Source organism: Festucalex cinctus, chromosome 12 (assembly GCF_051991245.1).
Source record: "Festucalex cinctus isolate MCC-2025b chromosome 12, RoL_Fcin_1.0, whole genome shotgun sequence".
Lineage (NCBI taxonomy): Eukaryota > Metazoa > Chordata > Actinopteri > Syngnathiformes > Syngnathidae > Festucalex > Festucalex cinctus.
The window spans coordinates 19218005-19236158 of record NC_135422.1 but is presented as its reverse complement, the minus strand read 5'-3'; the positions used below and the strand labels follow the sequence as shown (position 1 = coordinate 19236158).

The following is an 18154-nucleotide window of genomic DNA, read 5'->3' as shown; positions in this document are numbered from 1 at the left end:
GTTGGTAGGGGCAATGTTCCCATGAAGATAAGCTCATTTGTCATTTCTCAGGAGATACTTGTGAGGTTTACTTTGTCATTTTTTTTCCATTTCATTTTGAGTTTTGTTTTTTGTAAAACTTAGGTAGATTTATTAATTAGTTAATTTTTAATTAATTGGTTAAAGTTTTAATTTCAGGGTGGTTCTGTTAGTTTTTATTGGTTTTAGTTATTTAATAAATGCTTCGTTTTATAGTTGTTTTAGTATTAGTTTTAGTTATTTTTTAAATGTGTATTGTGCGCAATATTAAAAAAAAAAACATGAGTGACGACATCTGAAGGTGCTTTTCTATTGGCTGCTGCTAGATGACATCACTTCTTTTTGACGCACTTTCAAAACATCCTTATTCCGGGTAATATCAAAATAAATATGTTTAAAATCACATTTAAAATCATCCCCAAAGGCTCATGCAGGAAATTAATAGCAAAGACTAAAACAAAGGACGTTTTTTTTGCTAGAATTAGAGTTAGTTCAAATCTACATTCCATTTTTATTTCATTGCAACCTTGCACTAGTTTGTTGCTTGGCGGCATTTCGGAGCCATTTATTTTCAGTACTTTGATGTTCCATATTTTCGCAGTCTCAAGTGTTACTGTCATCGTTTCAGTATGACGTTCATACTCAAAAGATTTAAACCTATAAATTATGGATTACTTTACTGTATTCCTTTTTAGCTCTAACCCGCTCAGCGGAGGGGGAGCGCTAGTGTGCGCGTTGACTTGTGACGCAGTCTGCGGAGGAGGTTCAGCGCCCTCTGACGTCAACAACAAAGCGTGAATGCGATTGGGCGACATTGAGAAGAGGCGGGGCGGAGGGTGGGGGAAGCTGGGAGGAGAACGAGAAGGTTAAAAAAAATAAAAAAGGGAAAATAAAGATCACAGCTTGGATGGAAAGTCTCCACAACAAACCACCGCCGAGCTCCGGGGGACGAGTATCCCCGATGTAAGGAGCTCGAAGCCGGGGGAGGGTGGAAAACGGATTAACAGCGAGGAGGGGGGAAAAAAAAGACGGACGCTGAGGCCCGGAAGCCGGGAGGATATTTTTAGATGCGCTGCTGGCGTCAACTTGGCCGCCGACGACGCTGTTTCCAAAACGGCGTAGAGGACGTATAGCGGAGCGACGCGGCTGAAAAGCTACTCGATTCGTCGTTGTGGATTTTTTTTGTTTTTCCCCCCCCTCATTTGTTGGCTTTGTCGCGCCGATGCCCACGGCGGACTGCCGGCTGCTTCACCATGGCCGGATCATGAGGTGCCTGAGCTGCCTGCTGCTGCTGCCCGATACACTCCGAAAGTCCAAGAAGCTCGGCGGGCTTCCGCCGCCGCCGCCCCCGCCGTCCGACGACGACAAGCACAGGAAGATGGCCGCGGAGCTGTGCGCCGCCAACAAGGGCAACCTGGCGAGCGGCACCACCACGGTGGCGGATGCCGACAAGGCAGCGAGCAAGGAGGCGACCGTGAGCCAGGCCGCCGCCGCCGGCGGGGGAGGAGAAAGCGGAGGCGCGGCGGCGGCTCCTGCTGGTGCGGCTACGGCGGCCACCAGCCCCACCAGCAGCAGCGAGCAGCTCAACGTCAGCAACAACAACACGGCCGAGCCCCGCAGCTGGCAGGGCAGCCACCCCACACTCAGGGAAAGGTGCCAACTTCCATCCAAACCACATTTACACCAATTCATTAACGCATATTTTGCAACTAAAATCAACTGCTTTTGCTCAGTACCCAAATGGTTAATACCATTATCTTACGAACAGCGGATTTTTTTCAGGCTTAAATGGCGTTAGTAGTTATATATTAGGGGTGTTAAGATATAGCAACAATTCTTGTATCGATTCAATATGCAGCCAAATCGATATTTAAACATCAATTTCTGATGGAAATATTCACAAAAAAAAAAGTCTTACTTAGGGTTCACTCATTAAGCATGGAAGAATGTTATATGAATGGAACATTAAGCCTTAATATTTTTATTTGAATGCTGTTCAAACATGAAACCGATTACAACCTGTTAAAGGAAGGCACCTTTAATTTTACATGTATGGCTTGATTGGCAGTAAATAGTTAGTTTAGCTACGAAACATGCATAAGAGCTGAAGAATACACCCCAATATTGATTTATTTAACTTTTTTCAACATAGAAGTACTTCCGTGTTGGAACGCCCTCAAGTGGTGACGTAACAAGTGTGTATACTCGCTTGGCGAACAGTAGTTCACGCAGACAGAACGACGAGGAAGACACAAACGTCACTTATGCCTTACTGTATTGCAAAATTTTGCAAGGTGTCGTCAAGGAAAAACCCGCGAGGAGCACACTGGTATGTTATCCCCCCCCAAAAAAAAAGACTATTTGCGTAGAAAATGGCTTGCTAAGTGCTGTCGACCTCCCGGCAAGGACAAGCAGGCGTGGACGTTATGTTTTATTAGCTCGTAAATTGTTTATAGTTCACAAATTGACCATGTTCCTAATCTTATTTTAACAAAAAATTTATTGAATGTGGATTAGTGTCATTATCATCGGCATGTGCGACGTACTACATTTGTGTTCTGTCCCGCTGTTCTTCCTGTGGTGCATTCCAGTTTCATTTGCATTTCTATTAATTTCGTTCGGATCCCAACCATTGATAACCAGCCTAGGTAACGGCGTCTCGCATTTCCTTACTTCATTTTGTCTATAAATAAACACGGTTAATACACAACCTTCTTGCAAGCTTTCGTTTACATCATCGGGACGCTACGCAAAAAAAGAAAAAAAAAAACAGCTAGGGGAGGTTGGGCGCTGTAACGACGATACATATAATTTTACTATTTTTTTCTTTTTCCTGAAATAGTTTGTCAGTTCCACACGTTTTGCATTGCTCGTGCTGTGTGTCACTTTACCTGTTGGATATTGGCTCCTCCAAGACTCTTCTTCTTCACATCTTTCATCGCAACCAAAGCTATCCTGAGAATGTCTATTTAGTATTGCCATGTTGAATGTCTGATGTTCCAGGATGCAGTTGAGATTGTCCGCAAGGAACCGATCCTCGATTTCTTTTATTCCAGACAGCACACATTCATTAGCGGATTGTCCATTCCTGCAGCTCCCGCACGAGCACCACTCACCCACCGCCTGATTCACTCGTTCATTAAAGTTTATTTTGTGCCCGAAAAGACCATCTGGCGCCACAACTTTCACATCCAAGGCAGACTTTCCTTCGGTAGGGTTATTTTGTCGTGTTGGCTCGAAGCGATAAGATTTAATCCTTCCGGGTTTGACGCTAGATGCACGGCTGCGTTGCATAGCGCTTCCATCGTGTAGCGTTTACACACTAGTGACGTAAACATCCGGGTTATTTAGTCACGTGTAACAAACATGCCGGCGTTCGATTCATTTTAACATCGGTTTAAAAGTTATTAAATGTACATAAAAAAATAATCACGTCACCAAATTAATTATTGAAAAAGTAGCAACTTTTTGCTGCTAAAAATGGATCAATAAGTAAAGTGTCCCTTTAAATACAGTGTTGAATCAGTGTTATCATACAAATCTTACAAGTTTACTGTATTTTTCTAAATTTGAGTTTAAAAAAATCGTAATAATCCACTTACAGATTCGTATCGGAATTAATCGGTATCAAATTGAATCTTGACCTATGAATCGTGATACGGATCGAATCTACTAGGCAATTTACACCCCTATTATATATAATAATTAGGGATTTAACTAACTATTTCCAATCATCACGATATGAAGCTCACGATACGATATTTTATCACAATATTGTGAGGAGGTTGGCGATATTTAAAAAACAAAAACAAAGGTCACAATATTGTGAAAAAAAAAAGCACAGTAGTGTGCATATTATGATGATTATCTGACGATTAGCATAGATTTTAAACATAGAAGGGCCAAAACATCCCTAATGAAAATTAAATTGCACTAAAAACTAGCCACCAAAGGGTGCTAAAACTGCACAAATGGACATCAACCTGACTTTTTGAACAGATGTACTGCTTTGAATATCGTGACATGACGACGACATTGTGGCAGTTTTAATATCGTGATATCACAATATTGCCGTTATCGTTACAGTCTTCCCTCGCTATAACGCGGTTCACTTTTCGCGGTCTCGCTGTATCGAAGATTTTTTTTTTTAAGTGCAATTTTGCATATTTTTTTACAGTAATATACCCATTTTTATAAAATTTATGAAGGTTTGAACATTGTCAATGTTTGAACAAGAGAGAAATGTGAGAACATGTAAATGCCTCAATGAGAAAAGTGTATAAATTGTGCGGCCGGGGATTTTAGAGCAAACATAAAGCTAACTTTAATTTATTGCGGGTATTTTTTGGAACCTAACCCCAGCGCAAAACGAGGGAACACTGTACATCCCTAATAATACTGCTCCAATCAGTTGTTCTGACCAGAAAAGTAAGAAGTAAATGATTATGTCATCAATTGACATACTGATATTTTGTTAAATAATTCGGGTTGATACAAGATTTAACAAGAGTCCTGTTTGTGAATAAAAGGGATTGTGTAATTGAAAGCATCCACATTAAAGCCACTTGACGCTTGCTACTCAAACATCAGTCGCTGCAAGTGGTTGTTTTTACACTTATGTGCAAATTTTTATCCTAAAATATTGTCAGACAAATTTACCATTTTGAAAGAACTGTTGAGAGGAAATAGGGGTGTTAAAAAAATAAATAAATTGATTTGGCGATATATCGCGATATTACACCGCACAATTCTCATCTCGATTCAGTAGGCGGCCAAATAAATTTTCAAACATCCATTTTTGGTGGAAAAATATTCAACAAAAAGTCTTGCAAATAAATATCGGTTATCGGTCTCCTTAACTATTACTAATCTGTATCGACCTTGGGGGAAAAAAAAAAATCTAAAAGTGTATCACTAAATTATAGCTATTTTGTTGTGATTACGCAAGTTTTAGTGCTTGAGTGTCACCTCGTTTGAGTTCGTTTTGCTACAAGTCTTTGAAAGAATCCGCATTAAAGCACTCCATAATTAGGGATGGGTACCTTTCACATTTGAACTGGTACCGCTCAAATTCTCGGTACCTAGGAATCGATACCGGTACTCAACGGTACTTTTGTACTCTCTCGCTCTCACTTATTTTTTCTCTTTTATTTTATTTTATTTATTTATTTGGCTGGTAATAATAAATGTTAATCATTGTTTATTTAACAGTAAAATATTTGTAAAAACTCGATATAACAATTACTTTTCAATATATACAACTTGACAAATATTTTAAATTTAAAACAAAAAAGCCAGAGGGGAATAGTAAAAATAAAGGAAAACATTTTACAGTTCCTGAAGTCTAATTAAGACATAAATTAATATTACAACAAAGTGTGAAGCAAAGTTCAGTGTTAAACCGTAGATGTGTAAATTAATAATTGATGTAATCTTCGTTTCTTGTGCAGTTGTTTTTCAAGAACATAAACGTGCGCCAAGTTCGAAGTACATGTTGCGTTCAAATGTGCCTTGGAAAATCGTCAACCGTTCTACTCCAGCACAATCACAATTTAGAAAGACGTCCTTCAGAAACCGAAACACGGCAACCGTTTCATTTGACTCAAATGGCTCGGAAGTACCGACCCAAATCGGTCCCTAACCACAAAATGTACCGCCTTCGGTACCCATCCCTATCCATAATACGAGACGCTCAAAATCAGGTTCTCACATACCTTGCATGATGCTTCAATGTATTATTGTTTTGTCCTTGCGTCTTTTTGACGGGAAAATTAGTTTTCCTGTTTGGATCTTATGGATTTGCTGATATTGAAAGAGTTTGCATTAAAGCACTTCAAGGTTCCGAATGCTTAAAATCATGATTTGGTCATGGTCACTACGTCAGTATGTACTAGTTATGGTAAGATATTACAGTCAGCCAGAAACACCGTTTTTCAAGAAAAAGCTGAAATCGTCGTGATTAACTCATTCACTCCCAGCCATTTTCATTGAAACAAACCCCCCTTCGGTCCCTGCTGTTTTGCTGGATTTTGATTTGATTAATCGGGGGGGCGTAAATTTCTATCTCTGTTTCCGTTTTGCAGCAACTAACAGAATATAGCTCAGTTTCATCATTATTCACGAATCTGTTTAAAACTGTGGGGAAAACAGCTTGTTGCAACATGGCCCTGGTTGATCTCTTATACTCTTCTGCCACCTGCTGGCCGTTTTTGTAATAACTACCATTGCTGCAACCGTTCTCTTCAGTTCAGAGGCTGCATAAAAGCCTTCTGTATGCTCTAGCATAAAAATAAATACACACACATATATATATAACTACATCTTTGGGACACTGGTAATGTTTTAAATAGAATGTATTTATACGTCTTTGGGAGCAAATGAGTTAATACGGTTGTGCTAAGCCGTTGCAAAAATATTTGCTTTTCCAAGGAACGCCTTGATGTTCAACAACGAGCTAATGGCCGACGTCCACTTCATTGTGGGCCCCCCGGGCGGCTCGCAGAGGGTCCCGGCTCACAAGGTAAACAAACAAACAAGCTAGCTTGCGCATGCTACGTCACGGAACGATCACTAACGTCACTTTTTTTTATTTTTTTTTATGGCCTTGCGCAGTACGTGCTGGCCGTGGGCAGCTCGGTGTTCTGTGCCATGTTCTACGGCGACCTGGCCGAGGAGGAGGCCGACATCCACATCCCGGACGTGGAACCCGCCGCCTTCCTCATCATGCTCAAGTGAGTGACGCTCTGCTCTAGCGACGACAGTCGCCACGAAAATTGTTCACTCGTTATTTAATGACACCAAGTTGGCACCAGAGCACTATTTTTGTCAGACAAAATGTGCTACAAAAATGGCCAAACGACTATAGAGCAGACTATAAAATGGATAGCCCGAGGAGAGATTCCACAAACGGAGACTTCAAAAGGTCCTGATTACTCATCCTGACCGACCAAGACTTGTCTGTAATTGCTGCTCTTCTGCCGCTCTTTGTTCGTCCTTTGCAAAAAAAAAAAAAAAAAGGGAAAAAAAAATGTGGCCTGACGATTATGTTGCAGAGCAGAAGGTTAAAAATAACCTGCAGTGCTGCAAAGCATGCTGGGAAGCTGCAGCGGTTCACACGATGGCAACTGAGATGCGGAACGTAACGGAGAACGCAGACCGCCAAGGCCGAAGTGTCACAGAGTGGGGCTACATTTGAAGGCAGAAGTGACGTCATCAAGCCAAGTCAAGTTCGAAGATTCCTTCATTGCAGTCTTTGGCACAGTTTTTGAGTGGACTATTTTTGTTCACGGCACCTCCTATCCCAAGTGTCCCTTTGCAGCGCCATCAAATTGTGCAATTGAAGGCAAATGTCATTATGGGAACCTAAAATGTTGCATTTGAAGGCAAATGACATCATTAAGGCACACGAAGTCCAAGGATGCAACTTTTACTCCATCACGAGGAGTCACAACCACAAAGACTTCTGAGGCACAATTTTGTGGGAACTTAAAATGTTGCATTTTAAGGCAAATTACGTCAAGATTCTTCAAATGTGTCCTTTTAGTTAGTTTTTCCAGAAGCTTCATCATCATCATCGTTCATGAACATCCGGATTTTGTGGCATCTTTGCATTTGAAGGAAGGTGCTATAAATGCAGTTCAGATATGAAGGATCCTTCAAATGCAACCTTCTCACATTTTTCTGCTTGTCTTCACGACCACCTTTGTCCCAAGATTCCATGACACCCTCTTCATAGGACTTTCAAATTCCACACGTGAAGGCAGATGACATCAGGCGGTGCGAAGGCAGACCCCAAGTTGAAGCATCCTTCAAATGCAGCCTCCTTTTACTATTCCGGCCCCCGCGCCCATCGCAACTTTTTGTATCTCAAGATTCTTTGACTGTTTCCATTTGTGGATCTTCAAATTATGCATAGATCAGTGGTTGTAAAGGATTTAATGACTTTTCCAGAGGTGGTTGCAAAGAGGGGTATTTAATTTGTAATTATTTCCTTTATAATGTATTGTTAGATATTCTAATTTATTATTTATTTTCTGATTTTGATGTTGTCTTTTCTGACGCGTTTTCCTCCTTCCGCTCTCAGGTACATGTACAGCGACGAGATGGAGCTGGAGGCGGACACGGTGCTGGCCACCCTGTACGCCGCCAAGAAGTACATGGTGCCGGCGCTGGCCCGCGCCTGCGTGGCCTTCCTGGAGACCAGCCTGGAGGCCCGCAACGCGTGCGTGCTGCTGTCGCAGAGCCGCCTGTTCGAGGAGCCCGAGCTGACGCGGCGCTGCTGGGAGGTGATCGACGCGCAGGCCGAGCTGGCGCTGCGCTCCGACGGCTTCTGCGAGATCGACGCGCCCACGCTGGAGGTCATCCTGCGCCGCGAGACGCTCAACGCCAAGGAGGCCGTCGTCTTCGAGGCCGTCGAGAACTGGGCGGCCGCCGAGTGCCAACGGCGGGGGCTGGCGCCCACCGCCCGCAACCGCCGGCAGGTCCTCGGCAAGGCGCTCTACCTGGTGCGCGTCCCCGCTATGAGTTTGGAGGAGTTCGCCGACGGGGCGGCGCAGTCCGACATCCTGACGCTGGAGGAGACGCGCGGCCTGTTCCTGTGGTACACGGCCGCCAACAAGCCCCGGCTGGACTTCCCCACGGGCGCCCGGGCGGGCCTGGCGCCGCAGCGGTGCCACCGCTTCCAGTCGGCGGCGTACCGCAGCAACCAGTGGCGCTACCGCGGGCGCTGCGACAGCATCCAGTTCGCCGTGGACAAGCGCGTCTTCGTGGCTGGCCTGGGCCTGTACGGCTCCAGCGGCGGGAAGGCCGAGTACGGCGTCCGCATGGAGCTCAAGCGGCAGGGCGCCACGCTGGCCCAGCGCCTCGCCAGGTTCTCGTCCGACGGCTCCAGCGCCACCTTCGCCGTGTGGTTCGAGCACCCGGTCCAGATCGAGCCCGACGCCTTCTACACGGCCAGCGTGGTGCTGGACGGCAATGAGCTCAGCTACTTCGGACAGGAGGGCGTGACCGAGGTGCAGTGCGCCGGCGTCACCTTCCAGTTCCAGTGCTCCTCCGACAGCACCAACGGCACCGGCGTGCAGGGCGGCCAGATCCCCGAGCTGGTCTTCTACGCCTGAACAGCTTCCTTGTCACGTAGCATCCGAGACTCTTCCAGAACTTGATTTAATTTAAACTGATTTTTTATTTAAAAGTTTGCATCTGGACTACTTTCTGTTCGAAAAACAAGTCAGCTTGGATCACTGATCTATACACTTGACTGGATAGCCGTTAGGCCAAGACTTTTGAGGTGGCGAGGCGGCCATATTGCTCCTCCCAAGAAATGTTTCTTGATCATTTACCGTATCCAAATTGGAGAACGTTTGAGACTCTACTAAGTAGAAACAGCATGATTAAATGTATGAAACATAAACAAGAGGACTTCAGACATTGTGCAACTTGCCTTCAATACATGCATAAATTATATACTTAATCATGTTTAGTGCAGGAGGAAACATATTTTTTTTTTTAAAGAATTATAACTAATTTATTTTATTTAGCCCATTATAGCAATAAAAAGTTAACATTTTGTCTATAATTAATTAGGGATGTAACGATATCCAAATGTCACAATGCGATATCACGATATGAAGCTCATGATACGATAATTATCACGATATTGTGTTGGAGGTTGGTGATATTTAAAAAATGTCACAATATTGTAAAAAACATGAGGTCATACTGAAAAAAAAAAAGCACAATATTGTGCTTTTGTCCATAACATTGTTATGTTATGTTATTATGTTATGTTCTTAATGCACGCACACAATTGAGTTCCTCCACATATATTATGTTCCCCTTCATCTGACAATTAGTTTAGATTTTAAACATAGAAGGGCCAAAACATCCCTAAATAAATGTTTATTGCACTAAAAAACTAGCCACCAGAGGGTGCTAGAACTGCACACATGGAAATCAACCTGACTTTAACAGATGTGTTGCATTTAAATATCGTCAACGTAAATGTATCGGACCATACGCCAACAAACGTTTGGGAGGAGCAATATGGCCGCCTCGTGACCTCAAAAGTCTTGGCCTATCGGCTATGCAGTCATATACATAGATGAGTGACTTTGACACATTTAAAAACCAAATTCCACAAGCGGCTTTAAAATGTTTCATTTGTTTTCCAGGAGAAAAATTGGAACACAGTGGAGAAACTTAAATCCTCCCAACCAGTTAAAAGTTTAATCCAACTAAGAACAGTCCATCCAGTTGGCTCAATTGAACGTTTTGTGTATTAAGATGATGGAGAATTGACAGTCATTTTGGTTCTTGCTGTTTTGCACTTTGACCCTCACCAACGTTTGGTTTGTGTTGAAAAAACCCCCAACAAATTTCTGTTAAAACAGCTTGATGCTGTCTGAAGAAGCGTTTATCTACCAGGTTGATGACATAAAAGTTCTCACACGTGATCAAAACTGCACGACTTTGCTTACGTTTTGCGTGTTGGTGATATTACAAGATATTCAAGCCATTTTGTGCTATATTTTCACATACTTAAATCATTCAAAAACAAATTTAGACAAATTTGCAGTTTCTAAACCATCTTCAAAATGTTCCAATTATTCGTACTTTGCCATCAAAAGAACTTGCACTTTTCTCCACCTATTATGAATCGCCAAATTTTCATTTGAAAATTCCCCAAAGAATGGGAAATGTTAAGAAATGTACCTTTTCTCAAATGACTTAAAAAAAACAATACTTTTTGAAGACTATAATATTTCCCACAAGAACATTCATTACTATTTCTCAATTTCTCAACGTATTCAATTCATTGCCGTTCCAAAGTCCCCCATTACCATCACAATATTACCAAATTAATGGAATGTAAACAGGTCCATTCGGCTTAAATTCAAAATGTTCGATATATAAAAGAAAACTTTAGGAAAAAAAAACAACTGAAATTGACTATTGAAGAGTCTAGTGACTTCCAAGTGTACTGCAGCAAACGGAGAGCAATTTCTAATATTCTGACCACGCTCTTTCGCTACACAAGCTAGTCCAAAAGTCACAATTCTCATCTATTATGTCTGAAACTAGATGGCATGAGATCTTAAAGTGGTCGTAGATCTACACCAAGTGATTTATGACATTAGGAAACAAATAATGTCGTCACATACATTTACTCATCATTAGTGCCCTAAATCATTTTAGCCGAGTCCTAAATCAATGAGTGAACATTCCGGTGATTTATGGCCCTCCTGCCATACGTGTAGTATTAATTGTCAATATTAGAAGGTGTTAAAAAAAAGGGGGGGGGGGGGGGGGGTTACGGTACCTATAGCGGGAGCTTTGATGCAAAGGTCTCTGGATAGCGCCAGGAAGGTTTTTCCCAACGTGTACACGTTCACCTGGAAGGACGACAACGGGGACATTAGCGCACAACTTCACGTTTCCTTCACACTTCATCTGTTCGGTTTTCATCAGTGATTCATCGCAAGAACGTAAACAAGATGCCGTCATCTTGTTTACGTTCTTGCGATGAATCACTGATGAAAAGAGTGATCAGATTGAACAGTAGCACAAAATCGAGTGGTTTGGGAAAATTATTCTTATTCACTTGACCACATGCTAAGATAAAACATGTGGTCAAGAGCTTCTGTTTTGACGTCACAATCATGATGTTTAGTTGAGTCAAACTTGATTCGTTTACGACAGATTTGCACATCGATACATGCCATATCAAACAGATGCTAGTAGTATGTATCACTGATCGATACCGATATTGATATTTCCAACACTAGATCTCCTCTTGTGTTCACTCAAGTATCTTGTCTTTGAAAATAGACACAAACTTGTTCCTTTGTTCTGCTTATATGGTTATCATCGTCATTATTAGCCACACATTCCACAAATTTACGCAAAACTAATCAATCCCCCAATCAAATCAATTGATACACTTAACCATTGAAGAAGAAAAAAAACAAAACTCTTAAACATAAAGCGCATGTTTGAGCTGCAAAAATATTTCCATTTAAAGCCTCTAGCAGCTGAATATGTCCCACCAGGTCCTTGCAGGGGTTTTCCACACCACAACAACGAGGCACTCTAATGCAGCCACACCAGCAGAAAGCGTTGGTCTCACGCTGTCAAGTTGGACCAAAAAAAAATATAATAATCATTCCCCACCCCTTTCTCTTGCATAACATGCAGTGTACAACACCATCTCACTAATATATAATTCTCCATTCATTTGAGTTTAGCGCCCTCTGTCAGTAGTCGCACACAATTTCACCACTTCAAGATTTTTTTTTTTCCAATCACTTTATTGATGCAACATGCGTGCGATCCAAATGTGTGACAGGTGTGCGTGTCACAGATGTTTCATTGTCTGCACCCTCTAGAAGGCTGGGCTGGAACCCGCCCCCAATATAAACCCCTCCCCCATCCTGCCTGTCTATCTGTCTGAAAGCGAAAGGCTGCATGACAAACACGAGTCGTCCTTTTGACTTCCTTTGCCAGCACCCGCCACAAATGAAGCGTGGACAGAAGGCGGCAAAGGGTCTCGAACCTGCCTGTGATCTCTGCAACTCTGCCCTCGAGGGGCGGGGGGTGTCTCTCGAACACCCCCCCTTCCACAATTAAGCCTTCTGCAGGCCGCTGCTATTCTGGGAATAGAATTCCAGCCAGGAATTTACATGCGAGCCCGGAATGTTGGACGCTTGTTTACTGTTTCCTTCTCTTACTACAAACACACAGGAAGTAACACAGTAGCCAAAAATCAAACTAAGTAGCACACAGGAAGTAAGACATCAATAAGTGACCAGTCACGTGGGAAGTCACGCGCAAACAGTCGCACAGAAAGTAACAAACAGGAAGAAACTCAAACTTAAACAGGAAGTGCAAGACAAAGTATCGTATAAAGTAAAAGCAGTCTCAACAAGAGTAACACAAGAAGTAGCACCAACACAACAGGAAGTGAGAGTGTCACAGGAAGTAGAAGTTGCTAGATTGGGGGTCCAATTTCAACTTGACTAAGCTGCGCAAGCTGTGCATCTGTGAGTTTTGGGTTCGATTCCCGTCATGATATCACGTCAGTTGATCGAGTCGTCCCAGACTAATGGCACATGCACGCATGCCACAAGTGGGCGTGTTGGGTGGGAGGGACTCCACCAGGACAGCTGCTTGTGTGTATGTGTGTGTGTGTGTGTGTGTGTGTGTGTAAAAAATGCCCCCGCCCACCCCCAGCAGCATCTGTGCCTCAGAATGTACTCTCACTCGGCTTTCACTATTTGCGGGCTGCCAAAGTTGACTCATGTCATTAATTAAGTCACGACATGCATCAGACGTCAACACGTGACGAGAGCACTCGACATACCTGGACGATGTCGCTGAGGTCCAACAACATGTCTGCACCGCAGCTGTTAAGTCAGCAACTGAAAACGTGAAGATAAACGTTCTTTACCTCAGAAAATGACATGAGCTTTTTGAGACAAAGGTTTGATACTTTCTGGAAGATTTGAAGTAATTAGCACAAATCAAATATTCTAGTAGATCAATTATTGCATTCTAGAACAAATCAAAATAGTTATCAACCAAAACCTCTTTGTTACTTGTCTAGAACACTACACAGGGCTTATATCAGACGTTAAATACATGAGGAGCTCTAGAAGGTCAAGTGTTTCGTTTTTAGAATATATTGAACTATTGGCTTACTACTATATCTTAAGTATTTTGCTTCTTGGATACAACATGCACTACATTCCAGGATATCTCAAGTGGTTGTCTTCAAGAACACTTCAACTTATTTATATTCTCCTCTCAAACTGCCACTCTACTACCCTATCTTAAATATGTGACCTCTGGTTCACATTCTAGAACAAGGCAAGTAGTTATCCTCCAGAACCTCTCAGTAGGTTGTCTTCTAGAACACTACAAAGAGGTTGATTACCTTCTAGAGTTCCTTTTGTATTTAACTTCAAGGGCACCAAGTGTTTGGTTTCTAGAACATTTCAAATTGTTGACCTACTACAATACATCTCAAATATTAAGCTTCTAGAATATCACGTGCACTGCCTCCAGAACATCTCAAGTGGTTGTCTTCAAGAACACTACAACTTATTTACATTATCATCTCATCAATTTCATCTAACTATTTAACTTCTGTTTGCCTTCTAGTACATAGCAAGTAGTTTATCTTCCAGAACCTTGCAATAGGTTGTCTTCTAGAACACTTCAAACTTTACATAATAGTGCTCCTCGTGTATTTAACTTCTAGAATTTCACTTCTCCAAGTGTTGAGTTCCTAGAAAAACTCATAGCGTTTATCTTCTAAAGCTTCTCGTGTATTTAATTAATTTCTAGAACTTCACTTCTTGAAGTGTTGAGTCTCTAGAAAAACCTCATAGCTGTTTATCTTCTAACGCTCAAGTATTTAACTTCTAGATCTTCATTTCTAAAGAGTGGAGGAAACCTCAAATTGCCCTTTAGAGCTCATGCATTTAATTTTTAGACCACTTCTTGAAGTGTGTTGAGTCTCTAGAAAACCTCATAGCTGTTTATCTTCTCACGCTCATGCATTTAAATTCTAGATCTTAATTTCTAGAAGTGTGGAGGGCTCTAGGAAACCTCAAACTTTAACCAGCAGTGCTCATGTAGTTAACGGCTAGAATTTCACCTCTAGAAGTGTTGAGTTTCTAGAAAACTCATAGCGTTTATCTTCTAAAGCTCCTCGTGTATTTAACTTCTAGATCTTCATTTCAAGAAGTGTGGAGGCTCGAGGAAACCTCAACTTGTTTGCCTATTAGTGCTCATGTATTTAATTTCTAGAAATTCCCTTCTCGGAGTGTTGCATCTCTAGAAAACCTCATGGTGTTTATCTTCTAACACTCATCCATTTAACTTCTACATCTTCATTTCTAGAAGTGCGGAAGCTCTACGACACCTCAAACTGTTTACCTAGTAATGCTCCTCATGTATTTAACTTCTAGATTCTAGAAGTTAAATACAAGAAGTGAAGTTCTAGACTCTAGAACTTCACTTATACAAGTGCTGAAACTAGAAGACCTCATACTGTTTATTTTCTTAACGCGCCTCATGTATTTAACTTCTAAATCTTACTTTATAGAACCTCAAACAGCTTACCTTCTAGACCTCTTCATGTATTTATCTTCTAGAACTTCACTTATAGGTCTCGAGAAAAACCTCATAGTGTTTATCTTCTAACGCTCATGAATTTAACTTCTAGATCTTCATTTTTAGAGTGTGGAGGCTCTATGACACTTCGAACTGTTTACCTAGCAGTGCTCAACTTGTGTTTAACTTCTAGAACCTCACTTGTGTAAGTACTGAGTCTCTAGAAAACCTCAGACCTTAAACCTAGTTTTCTAAAGTTCCTTGTCTATTTAACTTCTAGAATTTCACTTCTAGAAGTGTTGAAACTAGAAAACCTCATCCTGTTTATTTCTAGACCTCCTTTTGGTTTATCTTCTAGAACTTCACATCTAGAAGTGTCGACTGATGGTCTCGAACACCTAAACGAGCCTATCTGCTACAGTTCTACATCTCAAATATTTGACCTTTAAAACGTCAAGAGTTTTAGTTTCTAGAATATCAAGGACATATCTTTCAGTACATCAAGAGGTTGCCTTCTCGATCATCTCAATTAAGTGTCTTTCAAGAGTATTTTTGTTCTACTATGTGCCAAGTGGTTTTCCCCTCATCAATAACTTGCGCATTTGAGCTTGTAGAAGAGTGCTTCTCAAAGTGTGCTGCAGTAGCTCCCTCTAGTGGCACGTGTCAGAACGGCTGAATTAGAGGCTCCACCTGCATGTTGTTCTGCTGCCTTGCAATCAAGTGCGACGGCGTCAGCGACAGAGAAAAAGGATACGCGGCGTTCCCTCGGTGCGACACACCAGGTAGATGCAGGCAGCCATGACGTGCGCCGCCTTGCGTCCTGATGTCAGGTGCTTGGCCAGGGCCATCTTGTAGAAGTTGAAGGCCGTGTCCATGCAATGCTGGTTCAGCTGAAGCTGGTGGCCCAAAACGCTGATGTGCTGCTTGGCTACAAAACCACATAAAAAGTGGGGGTGAGTGGAAAAGGCCCGACAAGAACCGACACAAGTTGTTAACTTTTACCTCTGTACAGCGTCTGCGCTCGCGACTCTTTCCCCTCGTGGGCCAGATGACCGTCTCCAAACGATGGATTCTTGGCGCCGCCTGCACACACAAACACTTTCAAACACTTTTACACACACAGCAGGACGATACAAGTTTACGTTCTGCCATAATATGATGTCATGAATTGAAAAAGGCAAATTCAGGTCATCAAACCAAACCAGGTCCTACAAGAGTGCGAGATCAGCAGTAAGACAATAGCACACTCTTGTGGGCACTCTGTGAACTACAACATCACAAGACACGTGGACACTTGGTGGGAGTCAAAGCTCAAGCGCAGTCGGACCCGTCGCCATGGGCGGGCCTTGGGGGTCCGTGCCCGCCCTGTCAGTCAGCCGTGCCCGCCCTAGCAAGATGACTCACCAACTATTCGTCCTATCAGTCACGTAAACTTGCGCCTTCTGTTTTAAGTCAAGCATGGCGTGCCAGCCAAACACATACCTCCTTTCAAGTTTGGCTGTGATTGACAACTAAGCAAGCCAATGACAATCAGGATCAGGATCAGGAGGGGTGGGGTGGGGGGAGACGCGCGCTCTGCAGACGTGCCTTAGCCAAATCTACTTCCGGGTAGATAGTGCGCATTTGCCGGCTGGCGCTGGCACAAGGACTGAGCAGTGAGCACGTCGTGCCTCGATCCAGCATGACACAGTTGACATCAATGGGAATCCTGAGTCCACTGGTTACGTTTACAAGTGAGTGTCAAACTTTTATTTTAATTAGTCAAGCCACACAGCACGGATGAATTGTAGCAATACACAGTATGCTGTTAACAGACCCAAGCAGTCACACATACACAACAACAACTAAGGAGCATAAAATTATTTATCACTAAAGCAGTTGCAGTACAATGTGAGTTGAATTCTCTTTTTTTTTTTTTATTGCCAAGTTTGTTCATGTTGATGACTGTCACTAAGTTCTAATAAAAAAAAACAGCACTTTGCGCATCCTTTTGGATTGATATTCTGCTTAGTTTTTCACTGAACCCATATGTTGTTTCTGTATATCATCGACATAACTCAACCTTATTTCTAAATCACTTTAAAACAGCCATTGCTGCATACAAAGTGCTGTGCATGGAATAGAAATTAGTCTTTTAGTAGACACAAGTGAAATAAAATAACACAAAATAAAATTAATTAGAGTAAATATAAGTAGATAAGTATACACGCAAATAAAATACTAAAAAAAAAAATCTGTATAAGTATAGAAATAAAATAACACAAAATAGAGAAGGCACTATAAAAAAAAAAAAAGTAAAATGATGTGAAGTCTCATGCTGAGTCAAAGATCAAAGAATAGAGATGACTGGCAAAAATGAAAGGAAATTTTGTCCATATCGTACAGCCCTAATCCAACATGCAAATGAAGGCAACTTGTAGCCAATTCCAGATAGAAGGGGCTGGGTCACAGAGTCATTCATTCGGACATAGTTGTTTACAGAAGTGAAGAGTGGATTTGTTTCAAATGAACTTTTGAGTTGAATAAATGCTAAATGAACTACACATTTTTTTTTCAGTTTGTCTTTTAGATTTCAGAACGAACTGCCGCTTTTAAGTGACAGAAAATATTTCTGAATACTTTTGCAGTTGTCACAATGCCGCTGTTCAACCTGATGAACATTAGATTTACGTTGATAAAGTGTGCCCCCCCCAAAAAAGGTAATGCCCCCCCTACAATTTCTTTCTGGTGACGGGTCTGAGCGCAGTTATGGTATGAGCCGACTGCCTTGATCACAGTGGTTGTCAATCAATCAATAATTATGTATTTGGTCATTTGCACAAAATACTTTTTACCAGTTCTAGAATGTACCGCTGAACCTTTCTGGCTCATCTACTAGAACGTGATTTTGTCCAATAAGAACCAACTGTTTAACCAATGAAAAAGCCTCAACATTGTAAGTTTCAAGTGTTGATCTTGCGGAATATTTCATGCTAGGCTCAAGAGATAATCTTCTAGAATAAATTCTTTATCTTGTCTACCT

The 18154-nt window shown here is 41.9% G+C and overlaps 2 protein-coding genes across 6 annotated transcripts in view; one reads left to right on the top strand and one right to left on the bottom strand.

Moving 5' to 3' along the window:
- The window catches only part of brf1a (BRF1 general transcription factor IIIB subunit a), a 56478-nt gene that overhangs the window by 35957 nt on the left and 2367 nt on the right, over positions 1 to 18154 (bottom strand). For all 5 annotated transcript variants that reach the window (XM_077537954.1, XM_077537950.1, XM_077537953.1 and 2 more), the window contains 4 exons: positions 16135 to 16215; positions 15887 to 16060; positions 13376 to 13407; positions 11336 to 11408 (listed from right to left, as the gene is read on the bottom strand). In XM_077537954.1, coding sequence (XP_077394080.1) covers positions 11336 to 11408; positions 13376 to 13407; positions 15887 to 16060; positions 16135 to 16215 — 360 coding nt within the window. The remainder of the gene's footprint in view (positions 1 to 11335; positions 11409 to 13375; positions 13408 to 15886; positions 16061 to 16134; positions 16216 to 18154) is intronic.
- LOC144031148 (BTB/POZ domain-containing protein 6-B-like) lies at positions 863 to 9522 on the top strand. Its single transcript, XM_077537955.1, has 4 exons — positions 863 to 1671; positions 6448 to 6538; positions 6631 to 6749; positions 8102 to 9522. Exons 1-4 carry the CDS (start codon positions 1241 to 1243, stop codon positions 9132 to 9134), a joined length of 1674 nt encoding a protein of 557 aa, XP_077394081.1. The 5' UTR covers positions 863 to 1240; the 3' UTR covers positions 9135 to 9522.